This window comes from Osmia lignaria, chromosome 7, assembly GCF_051020975.1.
Source record: "Osmia lignaria lignaria isolate PbOS001 chromosome 7, iyOsmLign1, whole genome shotgun sequence".
Classification (NCBI taxonomy): domain Eukaryota; kingdom Metazoa; phylum Arthropoda; class Insecta; order Hymenoptera; family Megachilidae; genus Osmia; species Osmia lignaria.
In genome coordinates this window covers 4,665,194-4,691,069 of record NC_135038.1, presented here as the reverse complement: position 1 = coordinate 4,691,069, position 25,876 = coordinate 4,665,194, and the positions used below count along the sequence as shown (strand labels likewise).

Genomic DNA, 25,876 nt, shown 5'->3' with positions numbered 1-25,876 from the left:
TAACTACTTTGTAGTTTCTTTTGTTAAGTCAAAGTAAAAGTACCTTTTTGACTAAGCAGTTGCAGTCGTTTCTTTTTGTAAATGTGACAGAGGTAAACGATTACATTTGTACATATTCTCATTTATTAATACCAGTTTATGAAGATTATTTTTCATATTTTATTACTAACATAAATTCAATCACAGCCCAATGTGTGTAGAAGAAGGGGAGAGTTTGATGAAATAAGCACTTGAAAACAGAAGTGTTTCTTTAATAATCTAAGCTGAGATAACTATAGAAGAAGCAACAGATCATGATATTTATCTTTGGATATCTCGGATAAACATTTACTTTCTTTTACGATTAATAATCGGGTGATTGAATTTTTCAATACGGATAGATATTGCGCAAAGGGAAGCAATTCTTAAGTGATTGCTAGATGAAACAATAACTTTATCTAGGCTTTAATTTAACCGAGATTTTTTCTTTAAAATATTGTGCATAAAAAAGTATTAGGGTACATTGAGGGATATCCGATGGGGTCAACTTTTGGGTCGTCCCAAAAACCGACCGTATCTTAATCTCTTCCGGTACAAACAAGTTTCCTTCACTGTAAATTAGTAAATTTGTAAACACATCTTGAAAACTAGTTTGTCAAATATGTATCACACGTTTAAACATGGCACGTCCAGGGCGAAGGGGGTTTGGATGTATTCTTTGACTGCAGATAATTATAATTAATCTTCGACACTATCAATACTTTGTCATCGACATTTTGAAATCTTTGTAAATTAATCTTTTCAAGGTAGTAATTACGAAACTTATCAGGCAGCAAGCTAAGAAGATAAAAGCGTGATTGGTACAGCAAGTTGGATTAGTATCAATCGCAACGGGAGTGGATAATCTAGCAATAATGTGGTTTAATTGTATTGTATTTTGCGTGTTACTGTTGACGGTCAATGGCATTAATCAAAAGATAGAAGGTATGCTAAAATAATACAATGATTTCAAATAATGAATATCTTAATTAATAGTAGAATTAGGCATATTTTAAATACTTACCCGCGTTGAAATACCTACTGTTGATAAGTAAAACAAGATCATTGTTTAAAAAACTGTGATTCATTTCCAAATTTATCTTCTGAAATAAATAAATAACAAATTGATGAATTGCCAGACATAAATGCATCGTTATTTGGAAATGAAATCGAAATATGGGCAAAAGAGAATCTGGAAACGGAGGCGTTCAAGGAGATGATAGATTTATTAAAAATTCCTACGGAACTTCAAAACTCCGATTGGAGAACTTTCAAAGCAGACAAGGGTGCTGCAATTTGTACAACATGTACAAGTATAGTGGGAACATTTATGGAATTTCGACGACAAGGCATGTCTGAAGAAAAGATTAAAAAGAAAGTGACTACATTATGCGTGTTACTGAATATTCAAAAGAAAAGAGTTTGCGAAGGAGCCATCGCGCTAAATTTGGTACTATTAATTTTACATTTTGTACATGTATATTACGTACAATATGAATCTACAAATATTTTTATTACTTTTACAGCCCATTATTTTGTACATAGTGGATTCTAGACCAAATTTGACGGCTGATACGATTTGTGGTGTTGTCTTAGAATCAAAATCTTGTCCTTTAAACGATCCCCAATTTGACTGGACCATTAATATAAATAACGATTCTCGCACAGCAATTGCCGATAATTATACAACGAATAAATTAAAAATTTTGCAACTAACGGACATTCATTATGATCCTCTTTATGAACCAAATAGTAATGCAAAATGTGGAGAACCAGTTTGCTGTAGGAAAGGTCGAAATGAAACTAATAAGAATTCATTAGCTGGATTTTGGGGAGATTATGAACCCTGTGACACCCCTTGGCATGCCGTTGTCGATGCTTTGACTCATATTAATGATACTCATAAGGTATCGATTAATTGAACAGTAACCAATTTCAATCTTACATCAAATTACATTTTCCTCAATTTTCAGGATATAGATTATATATATTTTACTGGTGATATAATAGACCATGGAATATGGGAGACTTCAAAAGAAGGAAATATAGAAAGTCTGAAAAAAATCTATAACAAAATTCAAGCTATTTTTAAAAACATTCCGATCTATCCAATTTTTGGAAACCACGAACCACATCCTGTAAATCAGTAAGTTAATTATAAAAATTAATATAAATTTTAGTAAGTAATTTTAATGATACTTTTCTGATTCATGTAAAGATTTGCACCAGAATATATCACAGAAGATCATTTAACTACAAATTGGGTGTATGAATTATTGGCAGATTTATGGATTAATTATAAATGGTTACCAGAATCTGCGCGATCTACTATCCTTCAAGGAGGATATTATACCTTCACCCCTAAAAAGGGATTCAGGATTATAGCCTTAAATAGTAATATATGCTACTCTTATAATTGGTATGTAAAGAATGAATCATACTACCTATGATACATAGAAAAAAAGTAATTACCTAAGTTCAAAATAATTTTCTTCTTCAAATTTTATTTTTCTCGTGCATTTTTTTATTCAGGTGGCTTTTGTATGATCCAAAATACCCTGCCAATCAATTGCAATGGCTTGCAGACACTCTTCTTAATGCAGAGAAAAACGGAGAATTCGTACACATTTTATCTCATATCCCTGCTAACAGCAACAGTTGTTTAAATTCATGGAAACGGGAATATGTAAAAATAATTTATAGATTTTCTCATTTAATTAAGGCTGAATTTAATGGACATACTCATAACGACGAACTAGTAGTATTTTATAATTCCGATACTATGTACAAAAATGTTGCCTGGAATGGTGGTAGTATTACCACTTATTCAAGATTGAACCCAAATTATAAAGTTTACACAGTAGATGGTGGCAATTATGTAAGTGTTATCTCCTTTTTATCATATAACGAACTCTGAAAAAATTTGATAAGTACTTACATATTTATATTTACCCTGTAAATTCTTAATTATTTTTTTTTTGTGTATAATAAGAATTGTTTTTATAGGCAGTAATTGATTACCACAACTGGATATATGATCTCAATTCGGCTAATAAGTATACTGATATAAGACCGAATTGGTATGAATCATATTCTTTCAAAAAGGAATATGGCCTTCTTGATTTATCTGCTACATCTCTAAGTAATTGGCTTTTTTCAGCAACAAAAAATGAAACACTTTTAAACAAGTATTACAGGTAAGATAATTAAAATGTAAATCACATTATAAAAGACTAAGTTTAGTTTATCTAAATACCCAATTTTTAATTATAGAAACTTTTTCAAACAAGCGGAACCGTCAATACAAGCAGGCTGTGACTTAAATTGTAAGAAACAATATTTATGTAAAATAATTGTAGCCGCTGAAAGTGTAGGGCCCTGCGTTTAAAACCAATCAAAAAAAATGCATATTAAACAAATTAACTGCAATTTAATTACAAAATAAGTTTGCTAAATAAGCTCTAATATATTTATTATATGAACTTTATCTAATTACTATTTACAAATTTATAAGAAGTTTCATCTGGTGTTTCTTAAATCTATCCATTGTATTTTTGATTGTGTTAAAATTTCCTCTGACGGAATCTGGTCTAGTAAACTTATCTAAAAATGAAATAATTAAATCGTTATATATATATATTTTAATACAGTACAAAAGTATTTATTATATCATTACCTGTTTTCTTACGTAAACTAAGAGTTTCTCAAGCTGCTCTGGATCATTGCATTCTGAACAGAAGTATCTTCTCCATAGTGCACCAGCTAATACTTTGTCATCTGACATAATTCCTTCATCATAACCAATCAAAGCAGCATTAAACTGTTCTGATATTTCTATTATCTGTTTCCTTTTTACATTTGCAGCAATGTGCTAAAATAAAATATAATTAATTTTTATAATATAAATTAAAATTGCAGTAACATAAGTAATTCTAGCAAAATTCAGTTAGTTGAATTTACTTTAAATTAAATTACTTACACCAAGCTTATTTACTCTGACCATGACATCAGTCCACATAGCATCAACAATATTATTTCTAACTACTTTACCATAAGCACCTTCAGCCATAAAACGAACCATTAACATCCAAACATGTAATTCTGTGATCAAAAACCAGGAATAGAAAGTATCTGGCATATTAAAATCTAACAAAATAAAAAGGAATACAATTACTAGTAAATTCCTTGACATTATATGAATAATAAATTAAAATTAAAAAGATACCTTTGAAAAATACTGAATAATTGATTCTTTCAGCTAGATCATTATATAAATGATAACCTAATGCCATTAATTGCTAAAATATAATAAATATATGTAAGCAGTTTAGAAATATTCAATCATCAAAAATCTTTCAACTATAATTATACTTACATACTTCCTTTTATATAATGCAAAGCGTAACAGAAACCTCTTAAATATCCCAGGGTTGGGTAGTCTTTTTGCTGTAGCTACATCCTTTACATGAACATTTTCACTATATTGACGAAACTGTCTTCTTATTGGAAAGGTGCCATAATTAATTACAGGCTGATAGTCGGTGATATATTTCAGTGTTGCAGACAATAGTGTCTTTTATTGAAAAACATGAAAAAATTTTTATATATACATACATATACCATGTAACCAAATTGAAATATTTTAATACTATAGGGGTTCATATATTTCTATACTACCTACTTAGATTTCTATTAAAAATAAGAATGATAAACATAACATAATAATAAATAATTGCACATAATTGTCAGGCTATGTTACATTATTGTTATTTTATATAAAGACATACCGTTTTGGAACATAACATTCTGAAGCAATGCATCCTGTTTGTTACTTTTATATACATATATATGTTCGGATTTCTGACTAAACATAGAAATCTTTAATCCTAATTTTTTAAAAAGTAAAACGAATAATATTTACTTATTTTTTAAGACATTTCTGCTGAAAGAATATGCAGCAAAATTTATATAAACATAGCATCATCATTCACTCAATGAGAGACCATACTAATACTTCCTCTACCATTACCAATGACTACAGATACAAAAAGATTGGACACGCCTCTGTTTTCGAGGGGACATGGTTTTGGGGATTCCGGACACCCCCAGGTACAGTTAGGTCTGCATGTCGTGCCCGTTTTACCAGTCCCTTTTTTACCGCACCTCCCATTGATAGCCAAAAGACACAGTTTTGACTCCCTTCTATTCTTTTTTTTTTGGAAATCTGTATTTTAAGAAGACCGTCATAAATCAAATACGATTAATTAAAGAACAAGCACCATATGCTCTATCCTAGTATAAAAATGTGAAATATTTCGTACTGTTGCAGTCTACATGTTAAGATTACGATAGCCGAGCGCGCATGCGTAATAGAGAAGAGAGAACGCGACTCTATAAATAAACCGTTGTGCGCTGAAGCGCGTCAGTCTGCTTTGGACGTCGAAGGAGGGAGGAGTGTCGCACTCATTTTTCGATCGTAGCGCCATCTATACAAAAATGCCGGAAACTATTTAACAACTTATCGATCGATTTACCGACATAGAGGAACATTAGCGCCATCTGCCGGGAAGTAGAGAAAGCAACTTACCGACTTATCGTACGGTAGTCGGACTTCTCGCTAGATGGCGTAGGCGTTCCCTTATCTCGGAAAATCTATCGATAAGTTGTTGAGTAGTTTGCGCCGTTTTCGTATAGATGGCGCTAGAATCGAATCCAGAACTCCTTCCCTTGTGGCGGGAGATTTAATTTCACACTCAAATTATAATTAACTTTTTAATTTGTAAACCAATTGTAAGATACAAAAATAAACAGTCTTACCTAGCGATTTAAACGAGAAGGTAGCGTCAGTTCTAATAAGCTGTTTGCAGTGACTAGCTAATCTCATTGTGCACATTTCTTTATTAGGATAGAGCAGATGGCGTTCGTTCTCGAGGCACCTTGAAAACAAAGGCATGTCCAGTCTTACTGGATCTGTAGTCACTGCTTCTATCGAATCATATACACGGTGAACAAAAATATATGAATATAGCAAGCAAGTAATAGAGTTCATCTTTCAATGCATTATTTTATATAAAAATATTTTGTATGGTTACTTTACTACACAGCAAGTTATACTAGTTATTATTTAATTAAATTCTTTTAATAAAATTTTATCAAAAGTTTAATATGCTGTGTTTAAAATGATTTAATGCGTAGAAAGTCTAAATTCAATTTAAAATTAACCAGCATTTGTGACCAATTTCAAGCAACTGTTTGAGTTTACTGAAAACTTCATATAAGGGCAACAAAGTTTTAGTTTTCTCGTTATTGTTGTAAGATATCATGTTAAGAAGGTATTATATAAATTACTTATTGTAGCATTATGAAAGAAATCTATTTGAAAAAACATTTTACTTTATTCATCGTTTCTTATGTATCTCTCTTTGATCAATGTATTGTATAACCTTCAATTCTTTAACACTGCTTTAATGTCTAAAATTATATTCCTTTTTTCTGTTTCAGAACACGCGTCCGGTATTTATTATAGCTTACTTGAATATGAATTATATTCAATTGTATGCACTGCCAAGTTTGCAGGCCTAATAATATTTATCAAGTGTTCATTGCATCATGGCTCTACGCCGAGGAAGGAAAAACTTAAAGTTGCAGGTTTCCGAAGAGGTACCTGTGCCTGTGTATGTAGTTTATTTGAAATATAATGAATTCCAGTATTCAAAGTAATAAATGTACATTGAAAATATTTGATATGTAGAAACAGAATTTAATATCTTTATCAATTTTATATTACAGCACTCCACCAAGAAATTTAGATAAAAGAACTACAATAACCATAGGAGACAAAACATTTGTAGTAGAAGCGGATGATTTAGAAACTATTTGCATTCTTGGAAGGGGTGCATATGGTGTTGTAGATAAAATGAGACACAAGCAAAGTGGTACTATTATGGCAGTTAAGGTTGGGTATATAACTCTACATATACATATATAATCTTAATGCACTTTAAGTATATTTTAAACTAGCATTTTATTTATCACATAGAGAATAACTGCAACAGTCAATACACAAGAACAAAAGCGATTACTTATGGATTTAGATATTTCTATGCGGAGTTCAGCATGTGAGTATACAGTACAATTTTATGGAGCATTATTTAGAGAAGGAGATGTTTGGATATGTATGGAGGTAATGGATATGAGTCTGGATAAATTTTATACAAAAGTGTATAAACACGGGCGTGCCATTCCTGAAGATATTTTAGGAAAAATTGCTTTTGCAGTATGTAAAAATACAGTTACTTTGTTGTTTATTATAGTAATAATTACGATTATAATTTCGAATCATTTTTACAGGTAGTAAGCGCATTACATTATCTGTATTCACAGTTACGAGTGATCCATAGAGACGTAAAACCTAGCAATATTTTAATTAATCGTAAAGGGGAAGTAAAAATTTGCGATTTTGGTATATCCGGTTATCTCGTAGATTCTGTTGCTAAAACAATCGATGCCGGTTGTAAACCGTACATGGCTGTACGTAATTTAATAACATGAATTACACGATTCGTTGTTCATATCTGTTCAATAAATTCTCCATCGTGACCTTTTTTTCAGCCAGAAAGGATAGACCCGTCGGGTAACCCTTCACAGTACGACATCAGATCCGATGTTTGGTCATTAGGTATATCTCTCGTTGAATTAGCAACGGGAAAGTTTCCTTACGAGTCTTGGGGGACACCCTTTGAACAATTGAAACAGGTTGTAAAGGACGAAGCACCAAAGTTACCCGCTGGTAAATTTTCTGCTAACTTTGAAGAATTTATTAATAAATGGTAAGTGCTATGTGTATTTAATAAAATTATGTAGTTTCTGTTTTAATTAATCATCGTTCTTTCAGTCTAATGAAAGATTATACTGCCCGTCCAAATTACAATCAATTATTGACGCTTAATTTTATCACGGAGCATGCTAAAAGGGATACAAATGTTGCTGAATTTGTCGGAGAGATTTTAGATCTACCGGATGTTGAACAGCCAGCGTAGTATATAAAACGCTTGTTGACATGGTGTGTTACATGACCCTTAATGTAACTTCGTATTATGCATCGAAGTTATTTAATCATTTCTTTATATCCACCGTCGATTATATTCTTCATTCATAAGCGCGACATAAGCGGTTGAAATTTAGCGTCAAACAACAATACGTTCAACTTCTTTTTTAAACACGTTCACACATTTTTCTTTATTCAACATAAATTGTACAATTTTCATTTATAATCCTCCTGGATTGATACTCTTCTCGCAAAGAGTAGAACTATGTAAATAATATACAAATATTTTCTATACAATATAACACAATGGTTTGTCATTGGAGCAATATAACAAAATAAAGTCTAAGTTATGAGAAAGTTAGTAAGTATTTCATAATTCATTCGCTATAATCATGTAACAGTTTAATTGTAATTAGAATGATATTTTAGAATAATAATATATACGCAAATAGCTCAAAAAATTGAAGAAATATTCATATTTATGAAAAAAAAAATGTTAGAAATATGAAGTCAATTACATTTTTTCACTAATAAGTATGTATTGTAATCATGTATTAGAAATTAAATACTAATAAACAATTACATTAAAAGTGCAAGAAACAAGGAGTGCAGATTTTTTTACAAATAATATATAGCAGTTAAAATATTCTAGGTATTCAAGCCATTTACATATAAACTTCAATTAGTGAAGAGAAATAAATACATATATTTACTATTCTTTTACATATTATTTCACTGTTTATTGATAACTCACATTATACATTTTCTTTGTGTATGTAATTTCATGTATGTACAATTAAAAAATGAATTGTGAACTTAGAGAAATTATGTACAAATACAAAAAGAATGTAGTTTCATTAATGTTAAGATAATAAAATATGCATGTATGTATTATGAACTGCAATACATTAAGTCTTTACATTTTTATTTCTATATTTGGAATTTTTAAGAGGTGGTTGGCATCAGGGTCATTCCTTTACATTCAAGAGCAATCTTCACCCCTAATATGAAGAATCCAATGCTTTTAACTACTGACCTATAAACAAATGATTGAATTTATAAATTTTATTATTTATAATACCCATACACAATAATATTCATAAGAAACATTCTGTACAGCACATGGTTAAGCATTAGCAAGGTTATAAACACGATTATTATAATTATTATAGAACTTATTATAAAACATACCATTGAAAAGGATCGTGATAAACATTTTTCATAAATTTTGTAACACCTGCCATTATAATGTAAGTTTAAGAATAGATATTCTCTTGTTTTGATTATTTATCTTCAAAACGTATTCGAAATTGCATTGCTTCTCACTGAAATTAGTGACTATAGATATAGAAGACTGGACATGTCTTTATTTTTGAGGGATCATAATTTAGGGGTCCCAGACACCCCAGATAATGTCAGATCGGTATGCAGAGAGCGACGTAGATGCATCGGGGTCCCTGATACCCCAGATATCATAATGTCGGTACGCAAAGAGTGCCACCGGTACTGCGGGGTCCCCAACACCCCAAGGTGATATGTCGATATATAGAGAGCGCCAATGAGGCATCGGGGTCCCTGACACCCCAAATACATTCCATAATGTCGGTAGGCAAAGAGTGTATCATAGGTACTTCGGGGTCCCTGACACCCCATGATGATATCAGGTCGGTATCCTGAGATCGGGGAAAGGGGAAAAGCATTTATGACTTTATCCCTTTTCTGGGTCTCGGCCAACCATACCCTTTATTTCACTTTTCCCAGTTATTTATTATTTTATCATCCTTTATAGGCCAAAGCTCACCCTTTTCAGTTATTAATTATTTTATTCTTCTTTATGGTCCAAGATCCACGCTTCCTAACTATTTATTATCCTACTCCTCTTTATAGACCAAGGCCACCCTTCGCAGATATTTATTTTTTCAATCTTTTTATGAGCCTCGCAGGCACTACCACTAAGTCACTGTATCTCCATATCCCTTGTATCTCTGTATCGTTATAGCACTGCATCCCTCACATCACTGCCTTCCTTACATCTCCGTATCCTTTATATCCCTGAATTCTTTATATCCCTACATCCTTTACATCTCTGCATCCCTTACATCTCTGCATCCTTTACATCTCCGCATCCCTTACATCTCTGCATCCCTTACATCCCTACATCCTTTACGTTCCCGCATCTCTTACATTCCGACAACTCTTATAAAAAATATATTATAAACATAATAACTGTTACTGGCTCCAGTAAAGGTAAGTAAAGGTAAGTAGTCTCGGGAAAAACGATTTTAAGTTTAAATTTTTGTATAAATTTAGTTCCTTTTTCTGCCACCAGAGGGCGCTGATCCGACATCGAAATTTTAGTTCACATTTTTGCCGCCAGAGGGCCAGAAACAGAGCATGATATAGTTCCTTTTTCCGAAACCAGATGGCGCTGATTCGACATCGAAATTTTAGTTCACATTTTTGCCGCCAGAGGGCCAGAAATGGAGCCTGATATAGTTCCTTTTTCCGAAACCAGATGGCGCTGATTCGACATCGAAATTTTAGTTCACACTTTTGCCGCCAGAGGGCCAGAAATTGAGCATGATATAGTTCCTTTTTTCGAAACCAGATGGCGCTGATTCGACATCGAAGTTTTAGTTCACATTTTTGCCGCCAGAGGGCCAGAAATTGAGCATGATATAGTTCCTTTTTTCGAAACCAGATGGCGCTGATTCGACATCGAAGTTTTAGTTCACATTTTTGCCGCTAGGGGGCGCTGTTTTTTTCGAAATTTTCGCGAAATTCTTACCTTTACTTACCTTAACTGGAAGCAGTCTTTATAATATATTTATTATAAGGGATGCAGACATGTAAGGAATGTAGGCATGAAAGGAATGTAGGGATGAAAGGAATGTAGTGATGAAAAGAACGTGGGGATAAAAAGAGTGTAGGGATGAAAAGAATGTAGGGATTTAAGGGATGAAGAGATGTATGGAATGTAGGGATGAAAAGAGTGTAGGGATGAAAAGAATGTAGGGATGATAAGAATGTGGGGATTTAAGGGATGAAGAGATGTAAGAAATGTAGGGATGAAGCGATGTAAGAAAGGTATGGATGAAAAGAATGTAGGGATCCAAGGGATGAACAGATGTAAGGAATGTAGGGATAAGAAGAATGCAGGGATGAAAAGAATGTAGGGATCTAAGGGATGAAGAGATGTAAGGAATGTAGGGATAAGAAGAATGCAGGGATGAAAAGAGTGTAGGGGTGAAAAGAATGTAGGGATGATAATAATGTAGCGATTTAAGGGATGATAAGAATGTTGGGATTTAAGGGATGCAGAGATGTAAGGAATGTAGGGATGAAAGGAATGCAGGGATGAAAGGTATGCAGGAATGTAAGGAATGCCGGGATGGAAGGAATGCAGCGATGTAAGGGGTGAAGAGATGTAAAGGATGCACACAGGAGTAATAAAATCAACATGTTCGTTTTCGTAATAAGTTTATTCAATAAGCTAAGAAGATAAATGCAACAAGTTAAATGAACGCAGAAAATAAAATAAGAGTATACGTATGTTTCGCAGGTAGATCTGCACCCCTCGGTGAATAGATCTGAACCTACTCGCTTTAGCGATTAACTGTTTGGTAAGAAAATTTTGTTCTCTTCCTCTTCATAATTTCCCTCTGATAATGGAGCATTTCGCACCTCTTATGAATTAGGCATAATGTCTGCTGACTTGCGTGGTTAGACCCGAGCCAACCCGAGCGTGCTCGTGGCTATACATATTTGGAGTATGTATGGGTATTTACACCATGTGCTACACCGGGGAGTAATTAATACTGATTAATACAAAAATGGCGCTTGCCCATCGTATTAATGTAAATATTTGCCCTTTGTTAAACACATTTTATTGTAAATGTGTAACAAAAACAACGAGATTTGTATCACAATTACCTGGTTCAAAAATGGGATCGGCAGTCTTTCCTGGTACGATGTAAAAATCGGCGTTCATTTAATAACCTTAATCACGCTATTCTTATTGCTTGATCATTTTTTCTCTATTTTGTCTTAAAATGTATCTTTCGAATTAAGTTTATCTACTGCTTTACTTTCTTTGCTATTTTCATTTGTTAGAAGAATTATTAAACTAATTTTGTAAAGCGATACTATTAGAATGCTTTTGTAGGTGATATGTCCCAGTAATGATAATTTTTCACTTTTACCATACAGACAATTGTAATGTGTAATTGTTGAGATTTAATTAATGTAAATAGAATGATATCTTTTTTATAGGTAATCAAACGTTCAGTGAGATGATTGCATACAGACGTGATCAAGCGCACAGGAGCATTATAGTAAAAGTGCAGTCGTTTAATATTGCTCCTAAGCTTTACCACTTTTGTTCAAGTTATGGAAGGATTTTAAATGCATTTCCTTACACTACCCTAGATAATCAGGTATGTAAGTATTTTTACCAATTTTGGACTAGATTTATAAGGTATATACTTCTTTTTAAAAAAAACTATAATTTCAAGTTTACAAAATTAAATGTGTATCTGTTGTATAGATTGTGATGTTACTTGTTTCAGCGTTTTATTTTAATAGAATTTGCCCAGAGTGATAATATACAAGAACTTAGGAATTGTACAAATAAATCTACAAGCAATGCTGAAACTGTTTGTACAGTATCACCATTGTTTATATACACTCGTGCAGCAGGTTCTGATTATAATAATACGTACTTGTCGAACGAAGTTGCTACCTACCCTAAATGTTTCCTTACAACACCGTCAAAAATTGCCAACAAGCTGAAACCACTGAAAACTGTAATATATTGTTATATCAGGTAAATATGTATTTTTATGGACAACAGTAAACACATTTTTTTTTAATTTTGTAGGTGTCAGAACAAATGGTCTGCCTTTATGATGTATTGAAAATTTCAGAGTTAGATGTTAGATTGAGATTTTATACCGCCGAACAACTGACGTATTATTTGTCTAGATTATTTATGAATTTATATGTCGTGCCGTTTGGCTCGTCTGTGAATGGTTTTGGTCAGAAAGGATGTGATCTTGATTTAGTATGTAGATCATTTAATCTTTCTAAACCTGGACAAGTAAGCATAACCCTTCATATTCTTATAGTACTACCATTGTTTTTTTTTAGTTTTGATAAAAACTAGTTTTAGTAAATTTCTTTTCAGAAACCAAAATCATTTCATTTTCTCACACAAACTGTGACCTTTAGTGATAAACTGAAGCAACGAGAATTCTTAGAAACAGTGTCTGTATTGATGAAAACATGTATTCCTGGTATTAGGAGCATCAGAAGCATTCTTGAAGCTCGGGTTCCAATAATTAAATTCACTAACTACAATACAAACGTACAATGTGACCTTAGTAGTACCAACACGTATGCAGCAATTACTTTCTCATAAAAATGTAATTACTTCCTTGCGAGCTGTAATACCATAATTGTTACTTTTGTAGGATCGCGTTGTGTATGTCTGAAATGTTATATACTTACGGAGAGTTGGATAGTCGTGTTAGACCGCTTGTTTGTACTGTTCGTAAATGGGCGAAAGTTCAACAAATAACAAGGGATAATCCAGGTCATTGGATTACAAATTTCTCTCTTACTCTTTTAGTAATATTTTATTTGCAGATAAAGAATATATTGCCTCCTTTAAACAATTTACTCTCTTATACAAGTAGGTATGAAGATAGTACCGATGCTTTTTATACTTTATTTATATTAAATATTATATGGTTTTTAGGTAAAGAGGTAAAACATGTTGATACTTCTTGGGCGAAGAAATTTTCATCCAGCAATGACGAAAGTCTGGACAAACTTTTGTATGGATTCTTTAAGTATTACAGCGAGTTTGATTTTAAAGTGCAAGCAATTTGTGTTCGGGAAGGAAAAATCAAAGAGAAAAAGGAGAATTCTCCAATTTATATTTATAATCCTTTTGAAAGATCATTAAACGTTAGCAAAAATATTAATCAACTTGAATTAGTACGTCTATTACATCAATTTCAAAGTGCATTATATACATTTATAACAACTGACGAAAGTGAAATTATTTTGAGCTTACTGAATTACGTGACAAATAACTCACCGTCGAATGTTGATAGAAATATTGTATTAAAAGAACAATCTGAATTATTGAACGAAGAGCTTTTAAGTACAAATAATTCCGAAAAGATGAAGGAAATTATAAAATAATAAAAAATACAGTATCATTATTGTAGCTTAATCTATACAAATTAACTTTTGTACAATTCACTTGACCTGTAAATATAAATAATTTTGTTCCTTATAAATTTTTCTGTAAGTAAATGCAACAACAGTTTATGATTTTTTTTTCTTTTAGTAGTAAATACTATGTACATATTTAAAAATAGAAATAAGATAGAAATGAAAGAAAATCTAATATTTTTTACGCTTATACTAGTGTACACAAAATACTTATTGAAAGATGTAAATTAAATATTTGAAAATTATCCCATATTTTATTAACATAAAAATAATAATATAAGCGAACTTAATACAACAGAATTGTGATACCACGGTATAAATTAAAAGAAGTGCTTTTACTTTATGATACACTGAGGAACGGGGAAAATTGGAAACATCTAGCAACAGCTGAACAATTTTCATACTTCATAAGTTATATATTTCTCTATTATTAGTAATTCGACATTTCTGATACATGATTAACCGTGTACACTTGCTATAATTGTAACATTCTCATGATCAGTACGAAGATTATGATCATTCAATCGTTGAAAAAACGAACAATAACGATCGTATTAACTTCCACGAGGAACCTTCGTTTCAGCAGTACAATTACGTGATATTCGATGATCGAACGTGTAATTGTAAAAAGAAAAAAATCTTTCACAGTTAAATACATCCCGTTGGAAGGATGTATTAAAATGTAAACGATGGATCCCCGTGCAACTGGCAGTTACGAGTATGTTTATAATTAGGCTATTTTTTCTCTCCTTCAAAAAGAATCATTTTATCATGTACAATAATTTTTCCGTTGCGCGACGTTACGACTCGGTATACCATTGTATAAAGTACCTTTGAAGGTATTACATATAAACTTTAATTATAACGAATCAGTTAGAGATCGTTTCGTCTTATGAAATTTCACCTAAACCGATTCTAAAAATCGGGAAGAAGAAAACGCGCGATTTGAGCATCATGGGAAATTCTTTCCTTATTTTCTTTCCTTTCGTTAATAATATTTAATTAGTCCTAACTCTCTTTATATTTATTCATACATAGTGCGTTCGACGAAAAACGTATCGCATTAATCCTAATTGTCGAGCATTTCTTTGAAAATGTATCGATCATCAATTGAAGGATTGCATCAACAATAAAGAGTATCAACGTATTTATTTCCATTTCCCTTCTTTTTTTCTTTTCATTTTGTTTCGTTTATATATATATATATATATATGTACTTCTTATATATTATTTCTCTATTGGCAGCGGCGATATTATGACCATCGGCGTTTCAAAATGCGATCAAAACGCTATTTAATAAAAAAATCGAAAATTGCTCTATATCAAAGGCTGACTGACCCTGAAACAACTCCGACCAGACATACATGGGACTAGAAATCACGAGGAATTGGATAAGATGCGATACAAATGATTGGAAACGCTTGGTCCAGACTCAGGCAAAAGAAACTCGAAAATTTCGCGATATCCGCGAAAGTAATAGTAAAAAAGTGTACTTGTAAAATACAAATACCTTTCAATGACAGTTTAAATGACAAACGAATCTCTGGTTCATTCTTAACGATCGTCCTCCGCCTGTAATACATCATAACAAATGCCCTTTTCTTGATAATAATACTGCTAATAAAACGCTGAAAATATTTCTTTTCGAAACGAATAAAAAGATATTCGTAGTATCCTTTCGCTGAATGATATTGTTCTACGAATAACAATATTCTAACGATCGATAAAATACAGTCCATCGACAATACTTTCCCCAATGTATGCTAGACATTATTTGGAGGATCTTTGACTCCCTTCCAGATAGCCAAGAAACTATTCTCAATCTCTAATAAATACTTCTTTTCATTTGATTCATTTCTAGAATGCCTGAAAGAAACATCTATTTTCTGCCGTCTTGACTATCTGACCTGGATACCTCTATAGAAAAAGCTCCTTGATTGAATTTCTTTCACCGTCTTCTGATCGAAACCAGAATAACTTTTAATTCGTCTTGCTCTTCCGATGATGACGATGATGATGCATATGATGATGACGTAGATGAGACCTAGTTTCTTGCACGGCTGCAACCAAGGTTTTCACCGTTTCTTCGTGTCCCTCGAAGCTATCCGTTTTCTTCAATTGACTAAGGGACGAGGCAGCACCCTCGCTGCTCGTCACGCTGCGTTTGCTTTTCGGCCGTGGAAACGTTTCCCAGGAACGCTGCTTCTGAACCAGAGACGACGACTTCGGTGTAGATCCGATCAAAAGTACCAGCGTTTTCCTCGGATCCTGCTGCGCGGATTGACCTACCGTCCCATCAGCAATGCTCGACCGTCTGCTTCCTGAACCGGTGGTGCTTAGACTGTCGCAGCTCGCTCTTCGACGTCTTCTCACCTCCATCGACGCCTTCTCCTCCACATAGAACACGTCCTCCGAGTCACTGGCTGGATACACTTTCGCTCCTTTGCCAGTTGGAATTGGTTGTTCGTCAGGTACCGCGTGCACCTGAGCCTGGACACGCTTCTTAGCCTCCCCAATGCTCGAAGCCTCTGATATTCGTTGATATTCCCCTTCCTCGCCTGCTCGTCAGAAGGACAGAAATCATTTCAGAAAGTACGAATACCCTTTACGTTCTATTTTCTAATTGAGAATACGTTCGAAAATACATCTGTTATAGAGTGTTAGAAAGTAAAGTATCGAGGCCAATAGTTATCTGGAAAAAATGTATGTATTTTAACCGTAGCCATGCAACATTTTCCATTCGATCGTTATTTGATTTCCGTGAAACTAGGTCAGGTTTCTAATTGATCACCGATGCGTCGAGAAGGGGAATCGAATAGCTTTTACAAAGGAAGACAAATGGTGGATTTTGTCGTCACTAAAGTACTCCATTATCACTTTGATTGCCGAGAGCGTGAAATTAATTAACGATTGTAATTTAACTCGTCGATCCTGAATTGGGCGCGATACGAAGTATATAATAATTCTTGTCTGCATTAATCAGGATTTTATTTACATTAATTTGTGTATATGTATGTACGTGTATATATATATATATATATTCTATCTACATAATTCTTTGATTTGTCGAGTAATCTGAAATCGCAATTGTGTTTCATTCCAGGTGTATCCCTTCGTTAGCTACCGAACACTATTTACTCATGCATACAATCCTCACGAATTTGTTCTTACCAGTCGTGTGCGACTGTGGTTGCTGAGAATCTGTACATCTTTCCGGTTGATCGAGTCCCTCGGCGGATGTATCACCGCTACCACCTTTCAGAGAACGATACAAAGAACGTACTTTGTTAACGGACGAATGACCTGGCGGTGTCTTGGGTTTCGTGCTGTCCGGTGATTTTCTCGATCGTCGACTTTGACTGCGATCGCGACCCTCTTCTCGACCCGGTGACTTTTTGCGATCTTCTTTATTCCTAGTTTTCTCGATCAATTGGCTAAGAACGCTTCTCTTTTGTTCCGAGGATTTCGCTGAACCGTATACTATGATGTTTCCGCTCGAGTCCAAAACAGCCCCGATACTGGATGGTGTACGACAACGCGTCGGTATCTCTTTGTTCTCTGTTACAGACAGTTGGCGTACAATCTAGCAACGGTTTAAAGAAAAGTTAACAAAGGGAATGATATACCTTTCATATAGAGTGCATTATCAGCACTGGTGGCAGTGGTGCGAGAATGTCGGTGATCCTTGATCGGAGCTTGAGTTTGTGGTTGCGATGGTTCCTGCATCTGCAAGCGTGACAGATGATCAAGCAACGCTTGCAAATGTTGAGTACTGGCCGCGTCAGATGCTGTCATGCTTATTTCACCAGCATTAACACCGGAGGAGAAGGATTTCACGAAAGGTTCTAATTGTTGAGCAAGGTTCTGCAACTGTTTCACTTGACTCCTCAACGACATTATATCGTTCATCTAGATAGGTAGAAAAATGATCGATTATTACGTTATTAGAATAAAAAATATAAAAAATATAAAAATTACAAAGAGAAAACGATAATACCTGAGAATGAAATATTTCTTTTTCCATCTGAATTCTACATAGCTGTTCATCCCATAATGCGTCAAACACGTTTCTAAGTCGTTCTAATTCCATCTGCTGATGCTCCAATTGTTGCTCCAATACTTTACAATCTCTAGCTACATGCTCGTAACGCGTACCCAACGGAGGAGTATTAGCTCTTCTCAAAAGTGCTACGTCACGATGAAGTTCTTCTAAACGTTCCTTTACCATCATTAACTGTTGATTCAATTCGTTTAATTGGGTATCAAATGTTCTACAGTGTTTGGAAAACGGTCCGCTATCAGTTCCGCTCTTCGACGAAATCTTCTGAGACGACTTGCTACTCTGCTTGAAAATAAAGGAAGAATTTCTTGCACAATCGATGATCCTTCGTACCAGACGTCACGTATACGCGGTAATGAATAAATTGTCCAATACCGACTACCGTATTCGGCTAATAAACTAACAGGAAACGAAAATTTGTATAATTTATATATTTCTGTTTTTCTCTTTCTTTTTTTTTTCTCCAAAATTTGATTATATCTACGAGAATGACTGTATCTAAACTGACTACTAACTACCACCATACGATTAATTATAAGTACAAGCCACATTATATGTACATCGTATATCGAGTAAAAAATTCTATAAACAAAAATACTTACACAGAAGTGTGCGTGAGAAATGCAATGAAAAAAAAAACTTGTAATATGAACGTAAAAATGGAATTCGTAATCGAGAGGTGGCCAGTCTAAAATGCTTGTAGATACCTGCTGCATCACTGGTGGATCTTGTTGAACCAACGAATGAGTTTGATCGTACAACGATTCTTTCGGGGTCTGTGCCTGACCTATGTAAGGCTGCAATGCGCGAGAAAATTCATTTTTGTAGTTGGTCTTGAGGTGAGCAGTTAGCAAAGGTGGCCTCGAAGGATATCCCAATTGGGCAACGCGACTCAATCGCTCCAGCATCGGATGAGCTAACTCGAGAAACTGATACTTGGTCGCACCGCCGGTGAACGCGGTGCACAGCATCAAATGCGTCTGTAGGACAGGAAACGCGGAACCTAGAGAAAACAGCTGGCTACAGACCATTCTTTCTTTCGTCTCGAATTGTTGCTGCAACTCTGCCAATACGTTGTTGTGGGTTTTCGTAATGGCTTCCTGCATTCCCTGACAAAACGAATTCAGTGCCCTTTTCTCGGAATCCAGACTGTGTCGTAGTTCGTCTAGTTGCGACTTTAGGGCCAACACCCCATCCCGTACGCCAGCCTGCAGCTCGCAGATCGAATTAACCGCCCGTTCCATCTTTTTCGATGCCTGCTGCCAGGCACTTTCAATGTCGATACAATGAAGCCTCGCGTCCGCGGGTGTATCGCGAAAACACGTGGCGCAGAGCATACACTTGGCACTTTGGCTATACATTATGTACTGTTCTCCATGGGTCGAGCAACGACGTTGCGTATCCTTGGCGCATTTACTCATATGCAACACCTCGTGAGCAGAAAACATCTTTGCACGGTGAGTGTGCTCTCTGCAGTGTGTACAGAGTGCTTGCCCTGAATTTCAAAGAGACTTTAGATTTCTAACATTGTTACCGCTTATACGTTACATAATAATTTAAACTACGTACCGCATGTTGTACAAAAGAACATGGTAGACTTATCACGTTTATCACAGTTGGCACAAGGTGGATTCTCAGAATTTGCCAACTCAACTAGCTGACGTATCAAGTGATCGGCTGGTGGTAGTTGTGCCCCATCTTTTAATTGTGTCTGTTGCCTATGTACAGAAATGTATTTTACAATTTATGGAAACTGGGTAAAGTTAAAACTATTGAAAACTAAGCAGACAAAAGTAATAGTTTGAACCTTGCAAAGTGGTAAGTTGTAAATCAGGAAAGGAAAATTTTGTAGAAGCAATACAAAGAGCAAAGTATTTCAATGAATCATAGTAGAACTGATGGATTGGATAAAAGACACGATAAGAATGAAATAATTCTTTGTACATCATGAATCGTGCAAACTTCTCAACATAAGGAAACGTGTAATCATTTATGGTGTGCTTACAATTTAGAAAATAGTTGACATTAGTGACATAAAATGATGCATTTACTTATTATGATTTAAAGTAAAGCAACTATATAAACTTTATAACTTATAGTTTTATAGCTTTATAGTTTTCTAATATATTAAATTAATAGATCATTATTAATTATACGTATCCAAAACTTAAAGCATTTCTTCATCGTACTTGATAGAAAGTTGAGAGAAACACTTGAACTAGTAGGAGATACAATAACATGCATAGAGTAGCCGAACCTAACCCAGACCTGGGATCGTCACCCACCCTAAGGACGCCATGCAATAACAGTCGTTGTTATCTACCCGCAGATGGGACAGGAGACCTTTCCCTCAAGATGAGGGCCACGGATGCAACGGGCACAAAAGGTGTGAAAGCAGGATAGCAGACAAGGCTCGTTGAAATAGTCATGGCAGACGCCGCAGATCAAAGGATTCCTAGGCCCACCACCGGTCACACCTGTCGTACCGTCGTTTTCGCCGACACCGACGCCGATGCCGTCGACCGTCGACCCCGTCGAATTCGCCATCGCCGGCTAAACCAACGGCGGTCACCTGGAAACCACAACCCAGTAAGTTACAATTTAAACGACCACTACCTCGTAACTTTGTCTCATTTTTCATTATTTCAACACATGTTTGAGCTTTAGGAAAATCGTAACAAAGTAAATCAATCGTTATGAAGTAAAAAAAAAAAAAATAAGAGAAAACTAATCGAAAAGAATTGTAAAGAATGTTTACCCCAAGACCGTTGGCCCGCCCGCCGTAGAAAAGCCTGATAGGTAGTTTATCGGCTCGTCATTCTGACGTATATGGTGGGTAACCCTCAGTTTGCGCCTGACGATCAGCTCTGACGTCACTGGGGTGCCACCAATCTCGCGCCCTCCACCAAGGATGCTACGTACACAGAGAAAAGAGGTAGGTCTGCTGCTGCTGCAGCTGCAGCTGCAGCACACTGCTCGCGCTGCTATGTCGAAAAGGGTGCACACCGCATCATACAGGGTTGCGCTGACGTAAGTGTGCCTCGGTGGTAGTCAGCGGTAGCGAGCATACGTGCATCCGCTAACGATGGATATTTGACCCTTTTTCTTGCAAATTTTTCAACAATTTGCTCACGCAACAATACCCGAATTGATTTCAATTCACAAATGTTTCGAAAACTTTAAAGGGTTTAAATGTATTACATGGTAATAAGTTATACATACAAAATGATGTTTAATAATCTATGCCAAACTTTGTCAATTTAAAAAAAAACATAATAATTAGTTTGGGATTTTTCAGATTTGAAGAATCTATAAAATCTGATTATTAGTTATTGTTAGTTAGAAATATCTGAACTTATCCGTTTTATACGTTTCGGGTGATTCGTTTCGAGTCTACCGCTAGCAGCTGGATGCGCACGTAGTGGTACTTGGAACTAGATCTATGCGCGAGACAGAGAGAGAGCAGCACCTCAACGTCCTCATCCCCTGGAACTTCCATCGTCCCGTTTGCTGCACTCCTGCAGAGACCTACATATACATATGTATTTATATATATATACATATATGTAGAGAGAGAAAGAGAGGTATATACATCTATATACATTCGATCTGGCGACGTGTACATGTGAGAGCAAGTGCTACTGGTACCGAGATGAACATTCGCTGTACAATCCGTAAAAAAAGAGTACATGGCGCATATAAAGCGCATAAAATAGAAAAAAAAATAAAGAAGAAAAAGAAGAGAGAAATTATACATATTTCTTTATATCCAGCGGGTTTTCCGTTTCCCTAGTTTTCATCCACTCGTCGCACGAGTGAATCATATATATTGGTGAAACGTAATATGAAATTTGTCCAAGTCCTTCTTTTCGCTTCTCTCCATTCGGTCTGTGACAAAAAGCTTTGCCCTTTTAACCTATAAAGAGTTTCTGGGGTGGTGGCTGTTTAAGTATGCTAACCACCAGACTAACGTACCTTCCTTTTGTCAATATTTCATTTCTCTATTTCTCCATCTCTACTCTATGTACTATATACTATATGTATACTCTCTCTATGATTTGATTTTATTTGATCATTTCGCTCTGATTCCAGGATCCACTTGTACCAGACGATGTCTGCGATAGAAATGAAGAAAAATATGTATCTAGTTCCTATTGATCGTTTAAAAAATCTTGCGGAAGAAGGATGCGACGAAATGTATACACCAGTACTGTAATCAGGAAAAAAACAACCTCTTCTACATGTTGGCAGAATATTCGACGGCTGAGAGTAGATGGCTGACCCTCAATCGGGTCAGTGAATACTAATTCCTCGACCTACCGTTTCTCCCCTAGTAACCGCAGTATACTTATATAGTTGAATGGAAAAAAAAAACTTTTGCAAATCGCTACCTATATCTATGTTTCTATAATCGATTATATAGATTATCAGCGAATCAGAAGTGGTATAATCAATTTAGAATTTAAACATTCAGATGGATACGTCGAACTCTCCTTGTATCAAGGTGTAAAACGATGTTTAATATTTCAATCTGTGTAACGACGGGAAAATTAATGTACGCTCACGGCTTCCAATTAATTAAACGCGCCACCGTCTCATTACGAATATCGAAACTCGTTCGCGCTCGCTCGTATCATTGTGAAACTCGTCGAGAGTTTCGTGTGCTTCTAATTCATCGCCACTGCACCGCTTCAGACTGCTTTTCGTAGCCGTTTCGAAACGAATGAAATTGTACCGTGTCCCGAGATTAATATTCTTTTAATGCATAGCAGGAACTTTAAAACGATATTCAGAGTTATTGCATTGACTGGGAAACACGGCAGTCCAAGTCTCGATGGAGCAGACTTTTCTGGTCTTTGAAAAGTTAACCAGAGACACCCGCCGATCCTTTTCTTTCGTTACTTTTTTATTTTGTATTCTCGCAGCGAGAGTAATACCAGGCGCATCGTTAATGATATATCCCTTCTCTTATCTTTTTACCCGACACGTTTCATTCAAGAAGCAACCGCGTAGACTTCTTTTAATATTATTTAATACATATCGACGAGTTACAAGTCGAGCTTAACTAGGCAGCGAACGGTGCATCAAATTGAAAAAAATTATTGAAATTTAATCGATATTATTATATACTTATGTTTATAAGAATATTTATTGTATTGTTGGCTATATTGTTGAACTTACTTAATGTAATAGTATGATAGTACGATACGCGAGTATGATAGCGTACTGTAATCAGTGACTACAGACGAGTTCTATCCATTCAAAAAGGATAAAATTATAAATAATCGGGAAGGGTGGATTTGAAACTTACTCCTGATAATAGGATCACAGAATATGCGAAGAGGTGGCACGATTTTTGGCGCGGTGTAATGCACAAACCTACGGTCTGAACCGTACTGCTGATAGTAGGATCGCAGAATGCGCGAAGAGGCGATACGAATTGGCGCATGCGCAGTGAGTTGCCGCGGATATGCGCAGAACAGCTGCGCAGTAGAATTTGGGTAGCGTATGCAAGTTATGCAAACTATGCAAAGAACATTAATTATTCGTTTCGGTCCATTGAGAATCGAACTTTTATGATTGATTCTTAAAGAATAATGCCTGCCGAATTTACTCATGCTATCATGTTAAGAAACATCGATTCTTGTAACCACTATATATTGTAACCACGCCTGTCGAGACACGCGTTAAAATGCGTACCCGCTATTTTTTATTAATTTTACCGCAATACCGCTTTCTCGCCTATGTATTTAGTACTTAATTAAACATAACACAACTGAGTTCATTATTCTTCAAACGTCAAAGAATGATTAAATACGTTTTAAATCGACATACCTATCTATACCGCAGTTCACCAGAGTCCATAACTACGAAAAGACCAGTTTTCGTTCTTCACGCATCTCCAGTGCGCATCTTCGCCCTGATTGGCGATACTTCCAAACAAAGTGGAAAGCGATTAGCAGAGAGCTCGTTGCGTTCCCCCACCATCTTCCAACCTGCGCGTCGCAGTTATGGACTCTGGTGAACTGCGGTATATACAGATGCATATGCATTTAGTATATTCTTATGGAAGCACCGTGGTTATTTCACTACTCTGTTTATAGACGATATATCGTATTTATGTGTGTGTGTAATAAAAAGTAATTGATTTCATTTGGAAGTAATTATGCCTTCCCGGGCCGAGGATATATTAAAAGGCTTTCAAGTGTATCCTTTTCTAAATAATCAAAGTACGTACCCTATTGCCAAGAATTCTAGGTTAAACGATAGAATGATCAGACTGATTGTATTCATTTCGTTTTTATATTTTATATACAATTGTTTTTCTTGACTGTCATTTATTATAGAAATTGGATGATTGTAAGGGATGCTGATAAGGGTAAAATATTATGGCAGGCTAACGAAGATTTGTAAGTATGCTATAACCTATAAACGTTTTGACGTATGTTTTCAAGAACGCGATGTGTATCTAAAAAGGATAATTTATTATTTATAGGTTCGTACCTGACGTTGAACATGAAGTAAGAGTACCGAAAAAGATTTTAAAATGTCGCGCTGTGTCGCGGGAAATTAATTTTAGCTCTGCAGAACCAATGGAAAGGTTTAGGTTAGAGCAAAAAGTGTTATTCAAAGGACGTTGTTTAGAAGAATGGTTCTTTGAATTTGGTTTCGTTATACGTAACAGTACCAATAGTTGGCAAAGTTTAATCGAAGCTGCACCAGAAAGTCAAATGATGCCTGCCAATGTTTTAAAGTAAGCGCATAGTTTAGTCGCTTTAATCAAAGTTTATATCCGAAATATATTGATTTTTAATTAATTCTGTTTTCTCTGTGATCAGTGGCAACGTTGTGATAGAAACGAAATTTTTCGACGATGACCTGTTAGTCTCTACCAGCAGAGTCCGTCTTTTTTATGTCTAAAAAGTTTCATTCCAACTTCACAACAATACAGGATGGAATACCAAAAATGATAATAATAATCATATCAAACAATTTACTTTATGCACTCTCTGTGATATGCACTGTGCTCAATGCGTTTTTCCACACATTCTCGTAAATGAAACAAATATCATTAGTTTAATTTTGTATAAGCCTAATAGAATTATTGTGGAAATGCTTACACCATGAAACGTGTATTTTTTAAGCACATTGCATTTTTATTTATTGAATAGATCTAGTAGATTTTGTATGTATATATATACACATATATATATATTGTGATACACTACATTTGTCTAATAAAGAAATGTATGAAAATTGTATGTGTCGAATCGTTTGCTCCCTTTCTTTTTACATAAATTTTATAACCGATAACGTATCTTAATAAAAATGCTTAATGAAAAGAAGTGACGTTAAATAATTTTCTTTAGAATTGCTACTGTCACGAGGCAATTAGACACGAGTATATCTTGTTGCATAAGTTGATACTAAAAAAATCGGTTGCCGCTACACATAAAAGTAGGAATCATTAATTTTTCATAAAATTTAAGAAGCGCATAAAGGAAAAC

General features: G+C 34.8%; 6 protein-coding genes and 1 long non-coding RNA gene across 16 annotated transcripts; 4 read left to right on the top strand and 3 right to left on the bottom strand.

Moving 5' to 3' along the window:
- Positions 1-822: 822 nt before the first annotated feature.
- LOC117609557 (sphingomyelin phosphodiesterase 1) lies at positions 823-3,432 on the top strand. The gene is made up of 8 exons (XM_034336058.2): positions 823-963; positions 1,158-1,468; positions 1,545-1,925; positions 1,992-2,164; positions 2,237-2,437; positions 2,551-2,896; positions 3,025-3,215; positions 3,292-3,432. Exons 1-8 carry the CDS (start codon positions 894-896, stop codon positions 3,404-3,406), a joined length of 1,788 nt encoding a protein of 595 aa, XP_034191949.2. The 5' UTR covers positions 823-893; the 3' UTR covers positions 3,407-3,432.
- Positions 3,433-3,482: 50 nt separating this feature from the next.
- Positions 3,483-5,054, bottom strand: Uqcc1 (Ubiquinol-cytochrome c reductase complex assembly factor 1). Its single transcript, XM_034336075.2, has 6 exons — positions 4,806-5,054; positions 4,394-4,591; positions 4,244-4,316; positions 3,998-4,164; positions 3,695-3,889; positions 3,483-3,621 (listed from the first exon to the last, which is right to left on the bottom strand). The coding sequence occupies exons 1-6, from the start codon at positions 4,860-4,862 to the stop codon at positions 3,538-3,540; spliced, it is 774 nt and encodes a 257-aa protein (XP_034191966.1). The 5' UTR covers positions 4,863-5,054; the 3' UTR covers positions 3,483-3,537.
- A 416-nt stretch (positions 5,055-5,470) lies between these two features.
- lic (dual specificity mitogen-activated protein kinase kinase lic) lies at positions 5,471-8,531 on the top strand. 6 transcript variants are annotated; one of them, XM_034336064.2, is made up of 8 exons: positions 5,471-5,855; positions 5,923-6,022; positions 6,520-6,692; positions 6,808-6,973; positions 7,058-7,294; positions 7,369-7,548; positions 7,630-7,847; positions 7,913-8,529. In XM_034336064.2, the coding sequence occupies exons 3-8, from the start codon at positions 6,628-6,630 to the stop codon at positions 8,055-8,057; spliced, it is 1,011 nt and encodes a 336-aa protein (XP_034191955.1). In that variant the 5' UTR covers positions 5,471-5,855; positions 5,923-6,022; positions 6,520-6,627; the 3' UTR covers positions 8,058-8,529. The 6 variants fall into 6 exon arrangements, with proteins under 6 accessions (XP_034191955.1, XP_076545188.1, XP_034191956.1 ...); XM_076689073.1 differs by having other exon boundaries at positions 5,923-6,049; XM_034336065.2 differs by having other exon boundaries at positions 5,923-6,053.
- A 397-nt stretch (positions 8,532-8,928) lies between these two features.
- Positions 8,929-9,441, bottom strand: LOC117609566 (uncharacterized). The gene is made up of 2 exons (XR_004582622.2): positions 9,257-9,441; positions 8,929-9,101 (listed from the first exon to the last, which is right to left on the bottom strand). It is a non-coding gene; the product is annotated as an uncharacterized LOC117609566 (long non-coding RNA).
- A 2,338-nt stretch (positions 9,442-11,779) lies between these two features.
- MTPAP (mitochondrial poly(A) polymerase) lies at positions 11,780-14,405 on the top strand. The gene is made up of 7 exons (XM_034336125.2): positions 11,780-12,031; positions 12,338-12,501; positions 12,634-12,870; positions 12,945-13,163; positions 13,251-13,459; positions 13,537-13,757; positions 13,824-14,405. Exons 1-7 carry the CDS (start codon positions 11,899-11,901, stop codon positions 14,273-14,275), a joined length of 1,635 nt encoding a protein of 544 aa, XP_034192016.2. The 5' UTR covers positions 11,780-11,898; the 3' UTR covers positions 14,276-14,405.
- Positions 14,406-14,546: 141 nt separating this feature from the next.
- Positions 14,547-20,915, bottom strand: LOC117609576 (RING finger protein 207). Of its 4 annotated transcripts, XM_034336099.2 has the most exons (8): positions 20,692-20,915; positions 19,938-20,086; positions 19,076-19,863; positions 18,306-18,653; positions 17,935-18,217; positions 17,480-17,866; positions 16,598-16,866; positions 14,547-16,513 (listed from the first exon to the last, which is right to left on the bottom strand). In XM_034336099.2, exons 1-8 carry the CDS (start codon positions 20,913-20,915, stop codon positions 16,289-16,291), a joined length of 2,673 nt encoding a protein of 890 aa, XP_034191990.1. In that variant the 3' UTR covers positions 14,547-16,288. The 4 variants fall into 4 exon arrangements, with proteins under 4 accessions (XP_034191990.1, XP_034191988.1, XP_034191989.1 ...); XM_034336097.2 differs by having other exon boundaries at positions 14,548-16,866; XM_034336098.2 differs by having other exon boundaries at positions 14,548-16,866; positions 18,306-18,650.
- A 3,520-nt stretch (positions 20,916-24,435) lies between these two features.
- PrBP (Prenyl-binding protein) lies at positions 24,436-25,346 on the top strand. Of its 2 annotated transcripts, none has more exons than XM_034336154.2 (4): positions 24,436-24,575; positions 24,716-24,778; positions 24,865-25,122; positions 25,208-25,346. In XM_034336154.2, the coding sequence occupies exons 1-4, from the start codon at positions 24,535-24,537 to the stop codon at positions 25,287-25,289; spliced, it is 444 nt and encodes a 147-aa protein (XP_034192045.1). In that variant the 5' UTR covers positions 24,436-24,534; the 3' UTR covers positions 25,290-25,346. The 2 variants fall into 2 exon arrangements, with proteins under 2 accessions (XP_034192045.1, XP_034192048.1); XM_034336157.2 differs by having other exon boundaries at positions 24,461-24,598.
- The last annotated feature ends 530 nt before the right edge of the window (positions 25,347-25,876 follow it).